The 11,401-nt window shown below is 43.9% G+C and overlaps 1 protein-coding gene across 1 annotated transcript; it reads right to left on the bottom strand.

Moving 5' to 3' along the window:
* Positions 1-9,068: 9,068 nt before the first annotated feature.
* LOC142434564 (actin-related protein T2-like) lies at positions 9,069-10,202 on the bottom strand. Its single transcript, XM_075539258.1, has one exon. It carries the CDS (start codon positions 10,200-10,202, stop codon positions 9,069-9,071), a length of 1,134 nt encoding a protein of 377 aa, XP_075395373.1.
* Positions 10,203-11,401: the final 1,199 nt, after the last annotated feature.

Genomic DNA, 11,401 nt, shown 5'->3' with positions numbered 1-11,401 from the left:
TTTCAGCCAGGGAGGTTATAGAAGCTCTAGTAGCTTATTTGGTGGGTTCACTGAAGCATGGTCTGCCAGATGACCCAGATTAGACCAATTTGAGGTACCTGACATACCTTCATACACTGTAGAAGGCACCCAAAAGCTTAGGGAAATTGTTATAATGGAAGGGATCTATCAGAATAATCCCAATGACCAAAAAAAGGAGTGCCCCGAGGACACACTTTTCACCACAACCATAAAGAACATGTTTGTGAAGTGGGGTCCAGCATTTTTGAAGACTCCTGTGATTGCTATTTTATATAAACCAGGATTAACAGTGGGAATTGCCCTGAGTGAACTCCAACATTTGCCTACAATAAGGCTGATTGGATCCCGTGGTGGTAGGGGGCAGATGCCAGCACTGAATCAATAGACAAGGGGTGGGCATGGTTATCTTAATGTACAGCAAAGTTTCCATACTAATCAGAACAACCTATCTTCTTGCTTTGGCATTGGCTACTTAGCCGGGTATCACTAGGAGTGAAATACATTGAAAACCTATTTAATATTTATGTGATCTATACAGACAGAAGAATGCCAGATCAGGTGAACAGAAATTCAACTCAAATCACCAGGATAGAAAGTCATGACCCCTCAAACAATTCCTAGACCTGAGCCAGTTTATAGACCGACAACCCTTTGAATGAAAGGAAGACCGTGTCATTTTGAAGAAGGACCCTGCTACATCATTGAAGGTTTACACTGTTAGTCTTTCTCCAAAGGGACCTGTGGCCTTTCACAAGAGTGACTGTTCCCTGGAGGAAAGGAAATAATCAAACTTTCTGGGGATTACTGGATTTTGGCCCTGAACTGAGACACTAATTCTAGGAGACCCAAAATGTTTTGAAAGGCCCACTAGTCAGAGTGGGGGCATATGGAGGTCAAGTTATTAATGGACTTTTGGCTCAGGTATGCCTCATAGGGGGTCCGGTGGGCTCCTGAACCCATACTGTCGTCCTTTCCCCAGTTCAAGAATGCATCATTGGAATAGACATACTTAGTAACTGGCAGAAACCTCCTATTCCATCCCTGAAATGTGGAATAAGGGCTATCATGCAAGGAAAGTGAAAATGAACCCCATTAGAACTGCCATTGCCTTGGAAACAGTAAACCAAAGCAATACTGCATTCCTGGAGAGATTGCAGAGATTAGTGCCATCATCAAAGGACTGAAGGATGCAGGGGTGATGATCCCTACCACATCCCCATTAAACTCACCTATTGGGCCTGGAAAACACACAAACAATACAAACCACACAGATAGAACTTGGAGAATGGCAGTGGGTTATCATAAACTTAACCAGGTGGTGACTCCAATTGCAGCTGCCATTCCAAATGTGATTTCATTGTTTGAGCAAATTAATACTTCTCCTGGTACTCGGTACGCAGCTATTCATCTGGCCAATGCCTTCTTCTCCATACCAGTCTTAAAGGACCACCAGAAACAGTTTGCCTTCAGTTGATTGGGTCAACAATACACGTTCACAACTCTCCCCCAGAAGTACATCAACTCTTCCGCCCTGTGCCATAATTTAGTGTAAAGGGACCTTGATCACCTGTCTCTCCCAATAAATGTCTAACTAGTCCGTTTTATTGATGAGATTGTGCTGATTGGACCTACTAAGGAAGATATATCAAGGACTATAGATTCATTGGTACAACATCTGCCTACAAGAGAATGGGAAATCAACCCAACGAAGATGCAGGCACCCTCCATGTCAGTAAAATTTCTAGGGGTGCAGTGATGTAGGGCATGTTGAGACATTGCAACTAAAGTGAAGAATAAGCAACTGCACCTGCCCCAGCCCCGAGAATTTAACAGGAGTCACAATGCCTAGTGACCCTTTTTGGATTTGGGCGACAACATTTGCGTGTGTTACTCTGACCTTTTTTTAAGTAACACCAAAGGCCTCCAATTTTGAGTGGGGCTCAGAACAGTTAAAGACTCTGCAACAGACTCAGGCTGCTGTGCAAGCTGCTTTGCCACTGGGACTGTAAGGTCTCTCTCTCCGGGCTAGATTTAAACCTCGGTCCTTGGCTCCGCACGAGAAAGAATTCACGCCAAAGAATGGCTCGTGATCCCAGTAAATTTAATGAGAGTTAAAGAAGCTTCAGGTTTTACACGGCACCCATAGGATTCCTTTTGACCATGCGGCCTGGCAGAGACTGCTCAGGGTCACGCAAAGATCTCTCTCCCACGTTTTCCTCCCACAAAGATGACCGGACAAGAACCCCTCTCCCTCTCGGTTCCTGCCTTTTCAAGGATTCCCGGGGGAAGTGTGGTGAACGACCCCAGGTCTATCCCATTGGCTGAATTGCAATCACCTGGCCCAGGTGGGCTGATCCAGGTTTAACCCCCATCCGTGCCCACCGGCGGGAAAATCCATCTTTGTCCTATGCTGGCTGTCCTGGGCATGCATCAGTGGACATCCCAGTCCCTATGCTAGCTACCTAACAGGACCCAATGGGGCTAAGTATGTCAGTTGTAGATAGAGATATCGTGTGGAGTCTTTGTCAGGCGACTATTGGTGAATCACAGCATAGACCCTTGGGATTTTGAAGTAAAGTCCTGCCATCCTCTATAGACTGACCCACTGAGTCCTAAAGTTGGAGGTGCATAGCAACACTCCATTGTTAAATGGAAGTGGTGAATACAAGATCAGGCTAGGGCAGGCCCTGAAAGGACAAGGAAGCTGCATGAAGAAGTGGCCCAAATGCCCACAGTCTCCACTCCTGTCACAGTACCTTCCTTCTCCCAGTCTGCACCTATGGCTTCCCGGGGGATTCCTTGTGAAAAGGTAACCAAAGAACAGCAAATCAATGCTTGGTTTCCAGATGGCTCTGGACAATATGCAGGTGCCACTCATCAGTGGACAGGAGCAGCACCACAGCCCCTTTCTTCGATCTCGCCGAAGGACCGTAGTAAAGGAAAATACTTGCAGGAGTGCACCTGTCCATTTCAGTTTGTCTGAAAGGCGAAATGGCCAGATGTGCGACTGTATACTGATTGATGGGCTGTGGCTAATGGCTTGGCTGGATGGCCAGGGAACTGGAAGGAACGTGATTCCAAAATTCTGACAAGGAAGTGTGGGAAAGAGCTTTCTGGAGAAACTGTTGAATGGGTCAAGAAAGTAAAGATAACCATCTTTCATCTGAATACTTACCAAATGATTACCTCTGAAGAGGAGGACTTTAACAATCAAGTGGATAAGATGACACATACCATGGAGACTAGTGCTCCTCTGTCGTCTGCCATTCTTGTCATTGTCCAATGAGCACTTAAACAAAGTGGACATAGTGGCAGGGATGGAGGTTATTCATGGGCACAGCAACATGGACTTCCACTCACCAAGGCTGACTTGGACACTGACACTGTGGAGTGTCCCATCTTTCAGCTGAAGAAGCCAACATTGATTCCAAGATATGGGACCATTCCTTGGGGAGATCAATCAGCAACCTGGTGGCAGGCTGATTACATAGGGCCACTTCCATCATGGAGGGGGCAGTCATTTTTGTTCCTACTGGAATAGACACTCACTCTGGACATGTAGTTGCCTTCCCTGCACACAATGCTTCTTCCATAACAACTATTTGTGGATTTACAGAATGCCTTATCCACCAGCATAATGTCCCACATAGCATTGCTTCAGATCAAGGGACACTTCACAGCAAATGAAGTGTGGCAATGAGCCCATGCCCATGAAATCCACTCGTTGTGTCTTGTTCCTCATCAACATGAAGCAGCTGGCTTAATAGAATGATGGAATGGCCTCCTAAAGACATGATTACAGTGCCAGCTAGGTGGCAATCCCTTGTGGGGTTGGGGCAATGTTATCCATGAAGCTGTATATGCTCTAAACCAGTGACCAATATATGGTGCTGTATCTCCAATAGCCAGGATTCATGGATCCAGGAACCAAGGAATGAAAGTCAGACAGGCACCACTCACTACTACTCCTACCGATCCACTTGGAGCATTTTCACTTCTGGCACCAGGAACCTCATGTTCTTCAGGCCTGGAGGTACTAATTGCAAAGGAAGGATCTCTCCCTCCTGGAAACACAGCACTGATTCCCCTGAACTGGCAGCTGTGAATACCCTCTGGCCACTTTGGGCACCTCATGCCTTTGGACCAACAGGTCAGGAAAGGTGTCACAGTACTGAGCGGTGTGATTGATTCTGATTACCAAGGAGAAATTGGTCTGGTACTACATAATGAAATTAAATGAAAATATGTCTGGAATACAGGAGATCCCCTAGGCTATATTTTAGTACTATGTTGCCCTGTGATTAAAGTAATACCCGGTGACAGGACATCTAATGACTCAGATCTGAGTGATGAAAGAAGATCTGAGTCAACCCACCAGGCAAAGAACCAGGGCCAGCTGAGGTGCTCACCAAGGACAAAGGTAATACAGAATGGATAGTAGAAGAAGGTAGTAATACCTATCAGTTATGACCACATGATCAGCTGTGAAGGTGAAGTTTGTGATTGTCAGTATTTCTTCCTAATATGTGCTTATTGAATATCTTTACTTTGTTCGTGTACAATATACCAGATACAATTAGATTCTGTGTGTTTTCACTTATATGTATGGTAGATGTATGATGTTAAGTGTAAGTGTGATTTCACAAGTGTCTGGAAATTACATATGGCTAAAAAAACGTGAACAGGTGCCAAGTTGTCAAGGGGTGGACTGTGATAGCTAGGTTTAGTGTGCCAACATGGCCAATAGGAATGTGGGATTAATCAGGTCCATGTTTGATTGGAGCACAAAGAGATAATTGACTCTGCAAGACCCACCCCATCTGTCTTACTCTCTGGTGATCAGACCAGTGTGCTATTGTTTTAGCTAGTTTCTCTTTCTCAATCTGTGTGCTACAGTACCTGTTGGGCAAGTCAACCCATTGATCATGTCTCTAGAGCTTGAGGCTCCTACAAGACCTGCTTCTCCACTCTGCTGGTGCATACATTGCTTGAGTTTGAGGCTGGTGGATGCTACCACCTTGCATTGCTTGAATTTGATATTCCATCCAGGCCTGCTTTGCTAAACACCAGAGTTATTGACTGTTGCTGACCCATCTTGCAGTTTGCTGCCTGTGGGCAGACTCTGCCTGACTTGCCCAAGGGAGGACTCTACTGTCTGCTTCTTTGGCCTTGGTCCTGGCAGCCCTCGTGAGTTGATAAGCTTCCAGTACATCTAATGTTCCGTGAAAGTGAATTGAACTGAACCCTTTGTACTACTGTGTGGACTAAATAGCTGTTATATTCCTTTTCGCTGTACAAATGTATGTATGTATGTATGTACGTACGTATCTAGCTACCTACAATCATAAGTGTCTTGGTTTATTTTTCTAGATAACCCTACCCCATACAAAGGGATTGGAATTATATGAATGTTACACAGAGATAGATTTACAATATGGCTTTCACTCACATATCTGATTCTTTAATGCTTATCTATATGACCTCACTAACCCTAGAGTGATACTGAGTAACAGTTTGGGCAGCAGGAACACTGAAGTATTAAGTCCTTTAATTTTTCCTATAAGGCCTCTCTTATTGAAAAAGTTTCCAAGAAATTATGACTAACCAGAATCCTAGAGGAGCTGTGCTTGTACATTGTAAAGCTAGTTTGGTGAACTTTTGCTGATGCCATTGACATCCATTGAGATCTCCTTTATCGGGTAGTGCACCATCCTCCATCTGCTATGAGCTTTGGTTTATAAGTTACCTGGCACATTCTCAGTGCTCCACATGAGGGTCTCGCATTCTTTGAGGCTATACCATACCCTGTCCCATAAGATAACCTTGACTAATGATTGTCAGACAACGAAACACCAAAAAAATCAGCCTAAGTTTGGGAGCAACTCTGTGATAGAAGTTTCGATCTGGAGCATCCTTGTGGGATTGCATTTAACCTAGACTCCAGTTGAGATCTACCTTCTTGCATAGTTTTATTTATGTCTTACAGTTCTCTCCTTATTCTTTTTATTTTTGCCTGAAAAAATGACAAATATTTAAAAAACAGAATTTGTTCCAGGCTGACTCTGCTTTTTGTGAACCTAAACTAAAACACTCCTGATACACTACTTGCAGATCTTATCAGACGCTATCAATCTATATATAACCACTATGATGAAAATTATTGTTTTTCAGTTTGTGCTTTGGAATTTTACCCTACATACACACTGCTATTGTTAGGTGCCATCAAGTCAGTATTGACTCATAGCAACCCTATGTACAAAAGAAGGGAAAACTGCGCCTCCTCACAATTGTGCAGTTTCAGCTTATCGTTTCAGCCACTGTGCCAATCTATCTCTTTGAGGATTTTCCATTTTTCCTCTGACTCTCTACTTTACCAAGCATTCTGTCCTTTTCCAAAGTCTGGTCTCTCTTTATACCATGTCCAAAATACCTGAGACTAAGTCTAACTATGGTTGCTTCTGGGGACTATTCTTGCTGTATATCATCCAAAACAGAATTGAGGGTCTTTGCCATGCATGGTACTTTCTATATATTTTGCAAGCACCATGCTTTAAATGCATTGATTCTTCTACTGTCTTTCATACTTTGATGTGTTTTTCCTGTTTCAAAAATTTATATAAAAGCTATTATAGGGTACTTGTGCTCCTAAGTGTAGCTTGCACATGTATTAAACACACATTGATACTGATGCATGCAACTTTATTGTGTTTATTTTCACTGCTCTGTATAATAAGTATAATAAAATATATAAAGTTAATTATATCCATTCTTCTCTTGATGAAAATTTGTGAAAAAATATTTCATGTTTTGCAATTAAAATAATAACATTGCAACAAATATTCTTGTGATTATCTCAGCACACACATGTGTAAAATTTTCTCAAAAAAATGTGCAGGTGAGAAAGCACTGGGTCATAGATTATTGAAATATTTCACTTTATTAGGCAGTCACCAATTATTTTCAGAATTGATGATACCAATTAAAATCCCATAAAAACCATTAAAGAATAATTCGTCCTCCATATTCTCTATAGCACTTCATGTTGTGTGATTTGTTGTTTAAAGTTTTGCCTATTTGTGTATGTGATATTGAATCTTATTATAGCTTTAATGCCAATTTTCTTGACTGCTACTAAGGCTTGGTTCTTTTCCATCCATTAGCATTTACACTTTCTCATCTGCAAAACTCTTGCTATAATGTTTTCCCATTTTGTGCTAAGTATTTTTTTTTTGTTACTGAGTGAGTTTTCTGGGAATTTTTCATTTGTTGGAAACAATGTATTGCATACTTTTTCTAGCTTACCTCTTGATCAGTTGGTACTATCATGCTGAACAGAGAAAGGATTGAAGTTGTCAAGGATTTCATCTATTACTTGGATCCACAATGAATGCTCACAGAAGGACCAATAAAGAGATCAAATGAGTCATCATTGGTTAAATCTGCAGCACAGGATCACTTTAAACTGTTGATAAGTTAGGACATTATTTTTAGGACTAATGTGTGCCTTACCAAGTCATAATATTTCCAATAGGCTCACATGCATATGGAGGTTGAACACTGCAAAAAGAAGATTGATGAAAAATCAATGTTTTGAAACATGATATTGGCTAACAGTAGGGAAAGTACCCTGAAATGTTAAAAGAACAAACAGATCTATCATGGAAGTACATCTAGAAAGCTTCTTAGAGTCAAGGATGGTGTTTTTTTTTATGCAAGTAGTTTGGACATGCTATCAGGAGGGACCAATACCTGAACAAGGACACCAGGCTTGGAGAATGAGAGCGACAGGCAAAAAGAGGAAGAGCCTAGACAAGATAGATTAACACAATGGCGATACCAAGGGGCTGAAATATATGAACAACTGTGAGGATGGCCCAAGAAAGGAGGTGTTTCCTTTTGTTGTTCATGGGATAATTATGAGTCAATATAGACTCAACAGATACCAACAGCAATAACAGTATTTAAAATTTGTCTTTAAAATATAATAAACAATCACAGAAAGCTTAAGTATTCAGGTTAATGAATTACAACAAGAAAACACCAAGTAACCACTTTGAAATCATATCATGAGTTTCTCTGATTCAAAATTAGTTTACTAGGATCCATTTTATAAATGCTTTTATTGTAAAATTATATGACAAAATAGCAAATTATTGATCGAGCTAAAAAGCTATTATATTTTCTGATTCTCCTATTGTAATTCACCCTAAATTCCACATTGGACGTTTTTAATAAGACCAATAGGTCCAATGCAATCATGCCTCAGATCAATTTGAGCCATTCACAGTTAATTGCCTGAGCATCCATGAATCCCCCGAGTTTTCCTTTCTTCAGTCTTTGACATGGCCCTTCCTGAGTTATCACACACACACACCCTCCATAAACATGTTCTTCCTTGTGGCCATACTAAATGTGGGTTTCTATGATAATAAAAAAAACAACAAACTTGTAATCCAGCTTATCAACAATGATGATTATGCCTTGCCCCATCCTAACGAGGCTATATTCCTCCTGCGCTAAGGATCAGCCCAGCTACATGGTTTGTTGTACCAGGTAGCTCTCCTGCATATATTCCTTCCACCACCACCAGCACCCCCCCCAGCCCCATGTCCATATGCTCCCCCTGATGACTGTTCTCCTTGCCTTGGGAACAGGCTGTGAGGACCACCCCGGGGTTTTTTTTGCCAATGTGCAGACTGCAGGCCCCTTGTTGGATCAAGCCACTGGGCAGGAGCCCCAGGCACCTGCTTTTTCAACAAACTGAAAGTGACCAGCTCCACTCACAACCCAAAGATTCCACAGGGAACCATAACTGAGGAGGAATATGGGGGGTGGGTGGGGGGTTAGGTGGGAAGAGGCCAACGGGACCCTTTAAAATGCAGTAGTAGGGGCAGAATCATTCTGGCGCTAATAAAAAGAGACAAAGACAGAGGGGGCAAAACACGTTTTATTGCGGAACGTGCTCAAGCCGAAAGGCCAATCTCAGCTGCCCCTGGTACCCCCGTGTCCCAAGGCTTCCACCAGTGCCCTACTGTGCTCAGAGTTTTCTAAAAACATTTCCTCTCCACCACAGATGACCCATGCTCCTTGAAATCAGCAGAGGTAACCCACATCTGCTTGAAATTGCTCTGAGAGCTCATGACAGACGCGCCGATCCACCCGGAGAAACACCTGTCAAGGGAAGCAGTGATCTTGATGGGGGTCCCTTGGGGAGCTACCAGCTCCAGTTCTTTCAAGAGGCGTTCCTCGAAACCGGGGAACAGAGTGGATCCCCCAGCCAGCACAGTCTCCGCAAAAAGGTTGGTCTGGATGTCCGCGTCACACTTCAAAATGCTGCTGTGGATCATTTTTGAGATCCCAGGGCTGTGGATGCCCAGCTGATCAGGAGAAAAGAGGGCCTCGGGCACTTGGTACAGTTGCTCGCCAATGTTGAAGACAGTCCCGTCTGGCAGTCTGTATTCCCTCAGGAAGTCCTCGGGCTTCTTGCACTGTTCCTTCTCGGGATCGTAGGCCACGTAGCACAGCTTCTCTTTGATGGCGTGCACCAGGCTTCTGTTGAACACGCAGGGACTGTTGTTTCTGTTGGCTAGGAGGAGCCGGGAGAGGTGCTCTGTGAGATCTCTTCCGGCCAGGTAGAGCTTGTTGGCGGCATGAGGCAGGGGGTAACCCTCAAAGATCGGGACAGTGCAAGTGACCTCGGCTCCACTGTCCAGTACGAGGCCGGTGACACAGGCAGAGGCATAGAGCACTCCCACCGTTTGATTACACAGATAAAAGGCAGGCACATTGAAGGTCTCAAACATTACTTCCGCCATCTTCTCGTGGCTCCGCCTTGGGGTTAAAGGGGGCTCGGTCATGAGCACGGGCTGCTCGCTGGATTTCACGCCGAGCTTACGCTCAAAAAGATGTTGCCAAAGCTTCTCCATGTCATCCCAGTTTACGACCAGGCCACGCTCAATGGGGTAGCGCAGGTACAGGACCTCATTCTTGGGTGGGGCTTCACCCTTGACAGCACAGTTCTTTGGATTGCCGCCTTCGGAAGACAGATGCACTTTTGGGTGCCTCACGACAGAGCTGATAATGTGGCGAGGTCTAGTCTCCCCAGAGAACCCTAGTTTACAGAAGCCAGAGCCGTTGTCAAAAACCACAGCGGGGGCGTTGAAGCTGCGCGGATTCAACATGTCTACCACAGCTTCCGCTGAGCTCCTCCCAAGTCTCAAGAGAACACTAGAGCGGCTTCTGATAGCTGGAAGGTCACAGGGTTCCACCGGCCTCGGGTTGTCCCCCAGATGGAACGACAAGGCTCTGCTCAAGCCCAGAGGAAACACAACTTTACCCCATGAAGCTGTCCTCCTCCTCTTACCTGGCAAACTGTCTGCTGTGGCCTTTTCAAGGATGGTTACCTGCTGTGTAACAATGTAACCTAGCAACCATTGCCCTCAGCAGGCACCAGGGAGACCTTAAAGGGGCAAGCCTCTGACCCACCAGCACATCCTGCTTGGTGAGCTTTGAAACAGGGAAAAACAAACCGTATTTTTCCTGCCAATGTGGCAAATAATGTTGATGTACTTTCGTATGTTCAACCAACCGTGCATCCCTGGTATGAATCCCACTTGGTCACGGTGAATTGGTGCTGACCAATGAGAATGTGAGCAAAAAGCGATCCAAAAATAGTGGCAAGGAGGGTGTGAGAGGCCTGGTAGTGATTCAGCAAGGGCGTTTTAACCGAGAAGAAATTACTGAAACTCAAATGAAGGCTGAGCATGATAGTGGGACAAGAGGAAAGTAAAAGGAAATGAAGGGAAGAACTAGGTGACAAAGGGCATTTATAGAGGTCTAAATGCTGACATGTATGTACGTAAATATATTTATGTAAGAGAGTGGTGAAATAGATCTACATGCATATATTTATAGGTTCAGTATTAAGGCAGCAGATGGACATTGGGCCTCCACTCAAGTACTTACTCAATGCAGGAACACATTGTTCTATTAAACTGGCATTCTATGATGCACACCTTCCCAACTAATTGCTGAAGAAAAATGTGTGGTAAGCAAATGTGGTGAAGAACGCTGATTGTGCCAGGCTATCAAAAGATATAGCGTCTTGGGTCTTAAGGGCTTGAAGATAAACAAGTGGCTATCTAGCTGAGAAGCAACAAAGCCCACATGGAAGAAGCACACCAGCCTGCGTGACCACGAGGTGTAGTAGGGACCAGTTATCAAACATCAATGAACAAAAGAATCATATCAGTGGGTGCCCACCTTCCCAATATGATCACTGAAGACAAATGTGTGCATAGCAAATATGGTGTAGAAAGCTGATGGTACCCGGCTATCAAAAGATATAGTGTCTGGGGTCTTAAAGGCTTGAAGATAAACA

Source organism: Tenrec ecaudatus, chromosome X (genome assembly GCF_050624435.1).
Source record: "Tenrec ecaudatus isolate mTenEca1 chromosome X, mTenEca1.hap1, whole genome shotgun sequence".
NCBI classification, from domain to species: domain Eukaryota; kingdom Metazoa; phylum Chordata; class Mammalia; order Afrosoricida; family Tenrecidae; genus Tenrec; species Tenrec ecaudatus.
This window is presented reverse-complemented; position numbering and strand designations above follow the sequence as displayed.

Excerpts from the sequence above, each read along its gene's own strand:
- LOC142434564 (XM_075539258.1), bottom strand. The coding sequence starts at position 10,202 with ATGTTGAATCCGCGCAGCTTCAACGCCCCCGCTGTGGTTTTTGACAAC.